Below are 12889 nucleotides of genomic sequence, written 5' to 3' on the forward strand. Positions count from 1 at the left end.
CGATGACACCACATCACAGCCAAACGTTTTATTTATGCTTCCTCACACTCGAGGTCTCATATTTTCCACAATATTTATAATGTGCCTTTCTTCAGCAGCAAGCAGAACATTTGCAGGCTTTCATCCTTGTTGGCCTCACCTCCTTGTTTGCTGGACGTGTTTGTTCACTTTTCCTCATTGAGAACAAGACATTTGGGGAGTGGGATGGGGAGGCGCCAAGGCTGCTGCCTCCCCCACACTGACTCTTGTGGGCAGTGTAGCACAGGTGAAAGCTGTGCACATACAGCTGACACTGATAACAAGGCAGGAGCTTGGAAGTGCTCTGGGCTCTGATGTGCAGCTCCAGCTCGGATGTACTTGCGACATATCTGGCAATCTGGGTAGGTTAAGCATAAATTCTGGAGACGTCAGATAACGCAGACAGCAGTGGCAGGTTCTGCCTTGCACCGGGGTGTTTCTTCCCACCAAAGCAATGTAGAGATTGCTTACAGCAGGGAATCAAGACAAAGGAAAACCTCGCACATCAAGCATCTTTTCAGCTGTTGGCCACTTTACAGTCGGTGTGACAAGTTTTCTGATGCTATCTTGGATTTCATGACGCTGATACTGTCACAAATCTGGGAACACAGCATCTCCGTTGCTGATTTTTACCTCGGCTGCCTTCCTTTCTCAGCAGCTGCTGCCACATCCTCCATTTGCTCATTCTGCCCCGTATTACTTGGACGTCTTTAATAGTGAGATTATTTCTGCCTTTCCTGTAGTCATCAAACTTCCCCTCTGCCTCGTGTTCCTTATCTTGCTCTGAACCGCCTGCCTATGTTTAGCTAATTGTCTCAGATACTGTCATTAATTTTATTATTATTTTATTAATTTATTAATTATATAAATAAATACATTTATTATATATATATATATATATATAGCAGAGTTTCATTCCAGCTGACCAATACTGTCCAGCAGGCTGAGAATGGCACCGCACTCCTCATGCTCTGAGCAGTTCAGATTTCCTCAGGACACGAGCAGGTCCCGGTCGTGCTGGCAGCTGGCAGAGCAGTGCAGGAGGGTGTGGGGCCGCAGCTCCTCTGAGCTCACAAAGCTGGCTTTATCACAAGCAATCCCAGCGCTGCAGGCGCCGAGAATCACTCGGATCATTGCAGCCCCACTGGAGCTGTGGGAGGGGAGCGTGCACTGCTCACACCCCGTGCTGCTGTTATATAAAAACTTGGCACTGTTCTCAAGTGCTGATGAAAACAAACCCCGTGTTTGTTTGTTATGGTCTTCTCACCATTTGGTGCCTTATTTTGAAATGCACCGACCAGCTGCTGGCTCACTGCCCATCAGCAGAGCTGTGCCGTGTTGCCATTTTCATTTTTCCAGTCCATGGCTGGTAATGACACCAAGGTGCTCAGGCTCAGCCACCACTTCTATGTTCTTAATGTGAGGGACACTCAGATTAACCGTAGCTCTACAACAGGCAGCTCTTTGCTGCCTTGAGCTCTGCTCATGACTGTACAAATCAGGTGAGACTTTCCCTACACTGTTCTCCTGCTGTGTACTGAATTTTGCAGGCCAGCATCCCCACGTTGCTTGTTCCTCTACCACCCACGGCCTGTGGGTAGTTATGGGTGGGTAGGTGCAAGAACCAGCTAATTGGGGCAGCCACAAATGACATGAGCTTTAATGGAGTGAATGAGTGGGAGCTGTGGGCTGCCTCAACTTCCAGACAGCAGAATTTCATGGTTTTGTAGGACTTTGTTTGTTTCACAGTGTCAGCAGAAATCTTGCATATAAAAGGAATCTCAGTGGATGGGGGGAAGGTGTGGCTTGTTTTTAGTTCTCACTGCTCTAAGCTGTTAGTAATGGACAATAAGTCACATCAACCTCCCTGTGCTGTCTGCTTTGCCCCTGTCTACCCACTATACCCCTCCTACTAAGCAAATACATTTGGAATGATACATCACCTGGTGGTTCTGGTTCAGCGGCCACCGCACCCAGTTTCCCAGCGGTGGGGTCTGCAGAGCTGGAGAGCACCTCCACCTCGGGGAAGGAGCTGATGGGCACCTGGAGAGCTGCTCAGAGCCTCTGGGCATCAATCACAGCTGCACAGACAGAAAGCAGGACTTCCAGAAGGAGAAAATCCTGCCTGAAAAGCCTACATTAGTGCAGGCCGTCTGTGGGCGCTGTGACTGCTCTCCTGTTTGCTTTGCTCTGTCCATGCACAAATCTCATGAATTAGTTTGCTTCTTCATTCAGTTTTCTGTACCTTGCACAGCTCTGATGCTGACAGTAGCAACACCCTGCCCATACCAACCACTTCATGACCAACCTTCCTGTTCATTCTTGTCCAAATGCTTTCTTATGTAAAATCAACAGCACTATTTGCTTTCTACAGGACTCTCCCATTGGTGTATGTACAGGGAACGACCAACAAGTCCTTGGTGGGCAAATAACCCCATTACTCTTCTCCCTTCTCCTTACGGCAGGTACAGCCCTGAGTTCCACCCTGCAATCCTTAGCTTGTCAGGTGGACCTGCTGTAAGATCTCCCTCTGGGAAGGCATCGCTCTGTGCAGTCCCCTAATTTTACCCCCCTCTTGCTTCGTTCTTCCTGCTTTTCTGGCTTCTCTTGACCTGAGGACAAGTGGGAAGCTGTGTTGCACCATCACAGCTGCCTCTGAAGTGGCACAGCCCCTCTCCACCTCTCCACTCCCTCCTTGTCTTCTCACCTCCAAGCCAGCACTTACTGCTGCTTCCCTGCACGTATCCATCTTCTCCTCCATGATGGGTGCTTGTTTCCTGCCCTGCATGAGGTCACAATAATGGCATAGCAGCAGATTTAAGGTATATTGGCCAGTCCCCAAAAGCCCTAGAAGGGTTAAATCATCGCCTCCAGCAGCAGCAGCCACCCGAAATGGCAGCTGCAGGTGGTTCCTTCGCTGCAGCAGAGGCAGCAGTTGTGCTGGCAGCCGCCCCGTCAGAAGGAACAGACAGGGGCTGTTCTCCAGCTCCTGGAGCAGGTGGGCACAGGGACAGATGCTGCGGGTCAGCTCAGGCGACAGATTGAGCGATGAGTGTGTGACGGGCTGTGATGGAAGGAGCCCTGCAGGAGGCACAGCGCTATAAATACACCTGGGTGTCCCTGTTCCTCAGTGTTACAGCAGGGGAACTGCACGGTGAGCAGCCCAGGATCTGCCTGGTGGGAGCCAGGGCTCAGCGCGGGCTGATACAGCGCGTTCCTGTGCGCTGAGACACACAGAGCAATGAGCAGGAGACGGGCGGCGTCCAAAGGCGGACACAGCCCGCACCGCGCCGGGACCATCACGAGGCGGCACCGTCCCGCCATCATTAGGCGGTACAACTCCGCCACCCCGCGGCCGCCCCGCGCCGCGCTCCGTCTCTATGGTCACACTGAGGGACAGAGCGCCCTCTGGGGGCGGAAGTTCCGGGCCGGAAGTTCTGCTGTCCCATCACGCCGCGCGCTCTTTCCTTCCGGTGCGACGGCAGCGGCGGAGTCGCAGGTTGGTGCCGGGGTGTCGCGTTGTGGATCCGCGTCCATCCGGGTCCATCCGCGTCCATCCGCGCCCGGGGCGGGTCGGGGCCGCCATCTGCGGCCGGGGGGGGTCGGCCCGGGACCGGCAGTGGGGTTTGGCCGGGCCGGGCTTGGCGCTGAGCGCTCTGTTCCGCAGACATGGCGATCCGGTACCCCATGGCCGTGGGCCTCAACAAGGGCTACAAAGTGACCAAGAACGTGGCCAAGCCCCGGCACTGCCGGCGCCGCGGGGTGAGTGAGGGACCGGCGTTAAAACGGGGCTGCGGCGGGTGTGGATGTGCGGGGTTATGGCGGGGATGGGTGGGGGGGTATGGCGGGGTTATTGTGGGGTTATTATGGGGTTATTATGGGGTTATTGCGGGGATGTTGCGGGGTTATTATGGGGATGTTATGGGGTTATTATGGGGTTATTATGGGGTTATTATGGGGTTGTTGGCCGTGCGGTGGGTGCGGAGGCAGCGCTGTGTTCAGCGCTGTCAGTGCGGCCGTTCAGGGCCGGGCTGTTGCTGGCCCCGCACACAGCGGGTGGGACTCAACGAGCATCGCGGGCCTTTATAACCCAGCCGTTTTCCGCACCCTTTGGTTCAGGAAGACAAGTTCTGCCTCTCCACCTCACTGCACAGCTCTGTTTAATCCCTTATTGCATTTGGTACACACAGTTAATCCATCAGCACTCGGTGTGTTCCAAACTTGCACATGTGCCTTTGGATCTGCACATCTCAGGGGCTGGGAGGGACCTCAGGGATCATTGAGCCCAACCCCTGCAGAGCAGCTCCCTGCAGCAGCGCAGCATCCAGCCAGGGCTCCATATCTCCACAGCCCACTAGTTCAGGGCCCTGCAGAGCACACGGGGGGGCTGTGGGGGTCCCGGCCCTTAGTAAAGGCTGGCTTTGACACACTGCCTGTTTGTCTTATGCTGATTGTGAATGTTGTTTTTGTTTCCAACAGCGCCTGACCAAACACACCAAGTTTGTGCGGGATATGATCAGGGAGGTCTGCGGCTTCGCACCCTACGAAAGACGAGCGATGGAGCTGCTCAAAGTCTCCAAAGATAAACGTGCCCTGAAGTTCATAAAGAAACGGGTGCGTCAGTCTGAAGCTTTAACGAGGCTGTCAGAAACTCTTTGCTGAGCCTCCAGTTTTCTGTCCTTTCCTGGGGAAGCTTTGATCTCTTATGTTCTTTGTTAGAGCAGTTTGTGCCTGACCTGAGGGAGGGTGGGAGATGGACTTAAATGTTGGATTTGGAGAGAGATACTTTGATGATCCTGAGCTACAGGAGCCCAGACTTCCCCTGCCCTGTCCCCAAAAATGTAGAGTAGAAGCATCACTGAAGCACCAGATGATCGTGTTGCTGCTGCTGACGGTGCTGCTGACGGTGCTGCTCTGCTCTCCACAGGTTGGCACCCACATTCGGGCCAAGCGAAAGCGGGAGGAACTCAGCAACGTCCTGGCAGCCATGAGGAAAGCTGCCGCAAAGAAGGACTGAGTTGTACAGCCCGGAGCTCAATAAAACCCTTTCTAACAACAGCAGCGTAATGACTCAGTGCTGGACCTGCTTCAGTCCGTAGGGCCGGGGTGGCTTCTGGGGTTGTGCTGACAATCCCTACAATATGGTGATCTGGAATTATGTTTCATTTCCTTCTTCCACCCTTTCCACACTCACATTCCTCTGGTAAAATCTCACAGCTTAATTTTATTGGAAACACTTAAGTTGGATCATAATTCAATATTAAAGGGGGAGAAATGCACTATTCCACCAAAGCCCTCGCTCACTCCAGCAGCTGCGCAGCAGCAATAGCTCCGTGTCCCACGTCAGGATCAGCCCATGTCAGAGCACTGAGGGACAAACCGCCTCCAGTCCCAGGTGCTGGGCATCATCCTGCAGCCAAATCCCGTTTAGAAAACGCTATATCGAATACCTCCTTGTAGTGCTCAACAAAATGCACCTCCAGTCCTTCTGTGATGAATCCAGCAAGGTCGTAATAATCCTTTTTATTCTCTGATGGCAAAATGATGCAGGTAACACCTGCCCTCTTTGCCTGTGGGGAGAAAGAAGGTTACGTTGTCTGTGCTTTTAGTCTCAGAAATCCATCAATCCCAGTCACCCCAAGGCAGACGATGCACAGAACGAGCTCTTACCGCAATAGTCTTCTCCTTGATTCCCCCCACAGGAAGAATTTTCCCAGTTAATGACACCTCTCCAGTCATGGCCACGTTCTGCCTCACTGGGCAGTTCATGGCCAGTGACAGCAGTGCTGTTACTATGGTACAGCCCGCACTTGGTCCGTCCTTCGGTGTTGCTCCCTACCAAAAGAAAATCATCCCTTTAACCCATCTGCAGATCAGCAAAGCCCGGCAATACCTGCTGTCTGATCCCCAAGAAATCAATTCTCAGGTAACACCCAGGTTCCTGTTGCATTGGAAGAAGCAACAGAGAAAACATGGACTACATTAAAGCATGACTGCCAAGCAGCCACGTGTCTCTGAACTCATCAGCTCACCTCTGGCACGTGCAAGTGGATATGGGACGACATGAGGAAGTCGTTGTTGGGCTCCTTCTGCATCAGAAAGGCTCTTGCAAACGTGTAAGCTATTTTGGCACTCTCCTTCATGACGTCCCCCAGCTGCCCTGTCACCTCCAGGGACCCATCCTTGCCCTCCGTGTCTTTGGGTCGCTTCAGGGATGTTTCAATGAACAGAGTGGAACCTCCTGAGAGAGAAAAGAAAAAGGGAATCCTGAGAAAAGTTAAAGAAAACCAAATATGTGAGGAATGTGAGTCAGGGCTTTCCAATGAGACGCTGCTGGGGAAGGAGCAATTGAAGGCTGCTCCCCAGATCCCATTAGAAAGCTTAGCCAGAAATCTCACAGTACAGTACAGCTGAGGCACTGCAAGTCAGAACAGCACCAGCGTCTTACCCATCGCTGTCCAAGCCAGACCCATCACCACTCCCGGAGGAGTGGTTTCATACATTCGATCCACGGTGAAGATGGGCTTTCCTACAAAGTCCTGCAGGTTTTCAGGTGTCACCTGGACCATCTCTACTTCTCCACTCACAATTTTATAGGCTGATTTTCTCAGTACCTGGGTGAGACAGGAATTTGTTTCTGCAGAAAGAGCTGAAAATGCTGAAGCAAAGAGGTCACGGCGATACAGTTCTCCCTCACCTTCTCTACTTGTTTCTGTAGGTTCCTCACCCCACTCTCCCTGCAGTACTGCTTGATGAGAACAGTCAATACATCTGATGTGATTTTGGCTTTGTTTTCATCCAGACCGCACAGAGCTCGTGCCTGAGGGACCAAGTACCTCTGAAAGAGACCATCCACACATCGTGCTGTCAGTGTTTGTGGAGAAAAGCCTAATGACTCCAACCTGCCCACCTTTGTCCTGCCAGGAGCTCAGTGCCATTGTCTAGAGTTCACTGCCTCTGCATTAGAGAATGCTGGAATTATTTCAAATTAGGGGAACTCTGTCCAACACACCACATGCCTCATATCTGTTGATATGTTTGGATGTAAATACATAAGCTTGACATTCCCAAAACCATTTTATCATTTTATCAGATGCAATTCAGAGCCCATCACAGAAGCAGTTCCTCTCACCTCTGCAATTGCAAGTTTCTCTTCTGCGACGTATCCTGACACGTTGATGACTTCCATTCTGTCCCGCAGTGGCTCTGGAATGGTTTCTGTTACATTGGCAGTACAAATAAAAAGCACCTGGAAGCACAACAAGATCATATGGGGTATTTTCATTAACCTGCTGCTTTACTCCAAGCTCTGCTCCCTCACTGCTGCGCTTCTCTGGCTGATGGGCTGGAGGAAGATCTGAAGGGTTGGGGCAAGATCATTTTCTCAATCAAGTCTAGTTTTTATTGTAGATAAAGCTTTGGATTCTAGGACTATGTTTGTAAACTATGTTTGTACAGGCAACCAAATACAAAAGCTCAACAGCAGCAGAAACCACAGCAACTCTGCCTGTCACTATGAAAAACAAATCCTGACTTTTCTTGCTGCCATGTGCATGTTTAGGCACTGATTCACACCTTCCAGCTCCACAGAGAGAGGAAATACCTTCGATAAGTCCACAGGGACATCAAGGTAATGATCCAAGAAGTTGGAGTTCTGTTCTGGGTCCAGCAGCTCTAGCAGGGCTGAGGATGGATCCCCCTGATACCCTCTTCCAATCTTATCCACCTACAGGAGAGAAGATTTAAACGCTGTCAGAAGCCAAGCAGGTTTTTAACAGCAGAAGATAAAAGAGCCGACACATCACCTCATCAATCAGTATCAGTGGATTCTCTGTTTTGGTTTTCTTCAGGCACTGGATGATTTTTCCTGGCATTGCTCCCACATACGTCCTCCTGTAAGAACACACAAGAACCAACTGCATTTTGAGGCAGGAACACGATTACAACAAACCCCTCCCTTTGAATTAATTATCACCTCTTCCTACATCCAAACCCTTTCAGCAGGAGCTGGCAGAACAGAGAGTTAAATTACATTGTTCAAATTCAATTACGCTCCCACCTGGACAGCACTAACACAAATCAAAGCACGCTGACCTGTGTCCCTTGATTTCTGCCACATCAGTCATCCCTCCGACGCTGAAGCGGAAGTACTCTCTGTTTAGGGCTCTGGCAATGGAACGGGCAATGCTGGTTTTGCCAACCCCAGGCGGGCCATAAAAGCACAAGATCTTCCCCTGGGTAGACCCACGCAGCTGGCTGACTGCTATGAATTCCTGCACAGCAAAGGAAGCACAAAAAATGAACAGGGAAACTAAAGCAGCAGAAACTGAGGGTCAGCACGCTCTGGGAAGGAAGGAGCTTTGTCTATCATGATGAACCACTTAAGGAGCTTCTCAATGCACTGATGAAAATCCTGACAGTGCTCCCTTGGATATTTACTCATTTCCTCAGCATTAAGTAACAAAAGACTACGCTGTCATTTGAAACCAGAACGTGACCCTCATTGTGAATAGAAATTAAACACATTAACTTATCACCAGAACATTCCTGCAGCTTTCTGTGATTTGTGATCTAATGGAAATTAATGGAAAGCTGCAAGCTGAAACGTAACCAAACCACCTGATGTTGGGCTGAATTTGAAGCTGTGCCCTCAGCCTATTCCCACCTTACCAGAATTCGCTTTTTGACGTCATCCATCCCATAGTGATCCTCCTCCAGAACTGCTTGGGCTCTGCTCAGCTCCAGGTTCTCCTCACTGCATTTACCCCATGGGATGGATGTCAGCCAGTCCAAGTAGTTCCGTGTAACACTGACAGAAACAAATAAAAGCAATTTAGCAACAAAGCCACACCGTCCTCCACTGCTTTCCAAAACAACTTCACCCCCCAAAAAGTGGAAAATGAATCAGATTCATAAGTGGGAGATGCATTGCTTGCATTATTCAGCCATGCGCTCACTTGAATTCTGAGGAGTGATTATCCAGCAAGCTCAGTTTGTTCAGCTCCTCATCAATCACATCCATCACGTGCTTTGGCACTACCAGCTCCTTCAGCCGCTCACGGAACTTTTCTTCTATAGCATCCTTGTCCTCTTTCTCCAGACCCAGCTCCTTCTTAATGATCTTCAGTTGCTCCTGGAGAAGGTATTTGCGATGCGTCTGCTTGATCTTCTCCTCAACCTAAACACAGCAACAAGCACCGTGACTGTTCTGTTCCTGTCACCACACAACAAACACCAACTACTTTCCAGCACTTCTGACTTAAGAGCTTTTCAGCAGCTGAAAATACAACAGAGATCTTCATGTGCAGTATGTTCTAATGGTCTTCTGTTACAATTTTCCACTGACAATACTACAGTACTTAGCACTAAGTCCACAGAGGTGGTCATGCTATAAATGCGTGTTAGATATACATTACTTGAAAGATTTACCTCCCTTCCAAGACGTTGCTGCAGTTTGCTCAGCTCATATTCCTTCTTTAGAAGGGAAAGGGCTTTGTAAAGACGTTTGGGAATCTGGAAATGACAGATGCAAAATGAGTTGACAAACACTGCACTCATGTCAGCTTCCCACCCGACAGCAGCCACAGGTGTAGAAAGACCAATTCAGCAACATGCAACCACAGTGTAGAGGATTACCACAAAGACACAGAACATCCAGACTCCCCCTTAAAGCAGATTATTAATTACTAACTGTATCCTTCAGCAGCAATCTATGAGCTGATATTAACCTATCACCAAATGCAGCATGGGAGCCTACTTTGTACCGAGGCTGTTAGAGAAATTATGACAAATGAAAAGCACGTTTCTGCTCATACAGCATTGGTTGAAAGGTTCATCTTACACTGGTTTCTTCCAAGATGTCTTGAAGTTCATGTGACTCTGCCCCTGTCAGTGCTGCCCCCATGTCACTCAGGTAGATGGGGTTATCTACCACACGCTGTCCAGCTTGCATCATCTGGAGTACAGACTCTCTGGAAAAAATGGTGATAAAACACAAAACGTTCAGAAAGTCCTTACATTCATAAACATAAAGGAGGAACCTTTTCAAAACTTTCCAACACCAGATACTAATTCCCAAACCAAATTCTGGGCAGCAATTCAATGAGCATCTCCTCTTTGCTACAGCAAAAGTCCCAGGGGAACAGAAATCTCAGGGTATTCCATCCCCAGAGTACACAGGGGAAACACTGACCTGTACAAAGGGTTCAAGGCAATGATGTCCCGGATTGTTTTGACAATTTCTGCAGTAAGAGCCTGTAAGCACAAGGAAGATTTAATGAGAAAAAGACTGAAAAAGGACGAGGCTTCAGTACAAAAGAAGGAACTGGTTTCCAAAGCCTGAAATCTCAGCTTTTTTAGAACTCTTCAGCACGCAACGTATATACAACTCCATGTGACAGGTCAATGCCAGTATGCTCAATTCACTTACTTTAACCTCTTCTGTGATCTGAAAATCTTCATGAACCACATTTTCTACTTCTACCATGAGAACCTCCTGCGAGGAAGCAGCCACAGGATCCAGCACCACCTCGACAGCCTGTTCCTTCACCCCAGGCTCCTCCTCAGCCTCTTTCTTAGTGCGTTTCTGTTTCCTTCTAGCCTTCTGTTTGCCCTCTGGCTCCTCAGGCTCCACCTCCAGCTGCCGGTTTATACGGATTCTGAAAGCCAAAAGAAATCAAACACAGTCAGTTCTCCTCTGCCTCTCTGTGACTTCAGCTTTCAGCCTGGAAAGGCAGGAGGCTTTTGTTCTGAGAAAGCTGAAATGCCAACTTGACAGCGATGACTAATTGATGACAGACATTTTGATAAGATTTACTTTTTGGTTCATTCTGTTAAAATAAGGTGTGACTTAGCAAAACCGTAACACTTTCTTATTTCTTGCTCTATTTTCCAAACAAATTGATGAATCCCAGAACAACAAATGCTTGCTTGCATCACCTAATGGCTTATGGAAGGATGATGTGTGCTAGCTCCTTATTTTGGGGGTGAAACTGCCTCACCTGTAACAGCACACGGCATCAGCAGCATCAGAATAGACTGCGGTAACAAAAGTTTGTCACACTGGAGCTGCACATGAAACACGTGGTGACAGTGATAAAGGGAGCTGCGTTTCTCCAGTGCTTCCAGTGCATCCACCCCCCAGGCCAAGTACCTGCGGTGCCCCATGACTATCATGCGCAGTTTGTCTCCCAGGTCCTGCATCTCATGGATCTGTACAAACGTCCCCATCTGGTAGATTTCGTTCAGATCCTCCACCACATCTGATTCATTGCTATTGAGGAAGAAAGAAAATAAAGCAGATACACAGAAACTTGAGAAAGGAGGTAGATGTTAACAAAGGAAAAAAAGCAATTGGTGGCAGAACTTTAAACTGCATTCAGAAGGAAGGATTTCACCTTGTCCTCATGGTTGGCAGCCCCTCAGCACATCACTGTGTGCTCAGCCCCTCCCAAATAGCAGCAACACGCTGCTGGTGGTAACGGAAACTGCTGTGCTAAGAGGAGACCTAACTATAATTACTGGAATGCTACCACAGGCAAGGAACCTCAGAGCATGGCCTCTAGAAATATCTTATTGTTGTAAAGATAAACAACTTACTTATCATCCTTCTTAAGGAAAACACCAGCATAAGGCTGGGCAAGACGGACCTTCCTCCTCAGCAGCTCAACCAGCTTCTTATTTTTCACCTAGAACAAGAAGCACAAAGTCAGGTGGAGATTTTCCTTCAGCCCTGCACCTTCAGCTCACCAAACATGGTGGAACCCTCTGACTGAATCATAAAGTCTAATCTTTGTTTGAGTCTTGCCTACATTAGAGGACAACATAAGAACGGAAGAACATCACAAAACTCCGACACTGAATATTTAAGAAGCTGCTGCATTTTGAGTTTTGGATTGAAATAGCGGCAATAAGACGCTGACATCAGTGCTGAGCAGCGCTGCACAGAGCTGGGGACGTTTCTGGTGTGGGGAATGAGGGGCCCTGACACAGCTGTGGTGTCTGTGTGCACTGCAGGACACTGGAGTGAGATGGTCCTTAAAGGCCCCTTCCAACTCTAAGGATCCACGTTGTGCAGCCGGCAGCCAACCTGGAGAAGCTCCATTAGAAAATCCTGAGCTCCTTCCTAAGAACCCCCTGAACCAGGTCACGATCTCGAGGGGCCAAACGCTCCGTCTGACACTGCGGAGCCCAGGAAACACATCCAGGTGTCAACGGACGGAGCCGCGAGCAGGGCGGGGTGTAACGGGGATGTAACGGGGGTATAACGGGGTATAACGGGGAGTAACGGGATGTAACGGGGCTGTAACGGACTGTAACGGGCTGTAACGGGGCTGTAACGGGCTGTAACGGGGCTGTAACGGGCTGTAACGGGTGGCCGCTCCGACCCGCGGCTCAAGGCCCGACCATCCGGTTCCCCCGTTCCGTCCCGCAGCACGCGCCCACCTCGATGATCTTGATGAATCGCGGGAACACGGGGTTCCTGGTCACGGCGATGAGCGGCACGTTGGGGAAATGCTCGGGCACCATCAGCGGCGTCAGCGCCGTCATTACCGGAGCGCTGCCGCCCGGCTCCGCCCCGCCGCCGCCGTTCTCCTCTCCCCCCCCGCCGCCCTCCAGCCCGTCGCCCCCCGCCAACCCGCCGTTGCTCCAGCGCTGCCACCTCGGGGCGGTGCTGAGGGCGGCGCGGGGCGGCGGCGCGGGACCCGTCGGGGCCGCGGGGCTGACGGAGCTGGCGGCCGCCGGGACTCGGCGCCGCGCGGGGCCCAGCAGAACCGGCCGCCACCGCACACACAGCCGCAGGCAGCGCGCGGCCGCCATGATGCCGGCGGAAGCGCCGCGGCACTTCCGGTTCGCTCCGCGCAGGCGCCGT

At 50.5% G+C, this 12889-nt stretch overlaps 2 protein-coding genes across 2 annotated transcripts; one reads left to right on the forward strand and one right to left on the reverse strand.

Moving 5' to 3' along the window:
• The first annotated feature begins 3411 nt into the window (after nucleotides 1–3411).
• On the forward strand, nucleotides 3412–5079 carry RPL36 (ribosomal protein L36). The gene is made up of 4 exons (XM_015886576.1): nucleotides 3412–3517; nucleotides 3686–3780; nucleotides 4498–4632; nucleotides 4946–5079. Exons 2-4 carry the CDS (start codon nucleotides 3688–3690, stop codon nucleotides 5033–5035), a joined length of 318 nt encoding a protein of 105 aa, XP_015742062.1. The 5' UTR covers nucleotides 3412–3517; nucleotides 3686–3687; the 3' UTR covers nucleotides 5036–5079.
• A 143-nt stretch (nucleotides 5080–5222) lies between these two features.
• On the reverse strand, nucleotides 5223–12849 carry LONP1 (lon peptidase 1, mitochondrial). Its single transcript, XM_015886574.1, has 18 exons — nucleotides 12463–12849; nucleotides 11617–11705; nucleotides 11171–11290; nucleotides 10448–10676; nucleotides 10211–10272; nucleotides 9860–9989; nucleotides 9448–9531; nucleotides 8976–9196; nucleotides 8689–8827; nucleotides 8113–8291; nucleotides 7824–7911; nucleotides 7622–7744; nucleotides 7151–7267; nucleotides 6716–6856; nucleotides 6467–6632; nucleotides 6051–6259; nucleotides 5689–5853; nucleotides 5223–5588 (listed from the first exon to the last, which is right to left on the reverse strand). Exons 1-18 carry the CDS (start codon nucleotides 12835–12837, stop codon nucleotides 5424–5426), a joined length of 2802 nt encoding a protein of 933 aa, XP_015742060.1. The 5' UTR covers nucleotides 12838–12849; the 3' UTR covers nucleotides 5223–5423.
• Between the last annotated feature and the right edge of the window lie 40 nt (nucleotides 12850–12889).

Source organism: Coturnix japonica, chromosome 28 (genome assembly GCF_001577835.2).
Source record: "Coturnix japonica isolate 7356 chromosome 28, Coturnix japonica 2.1, whole genome shotgun sequence".
NCBI lineage: Eukaryota > Metazoa > Chordata > Aves > Galliformes > Phasianidae > Coturnix > Coturnix japonica.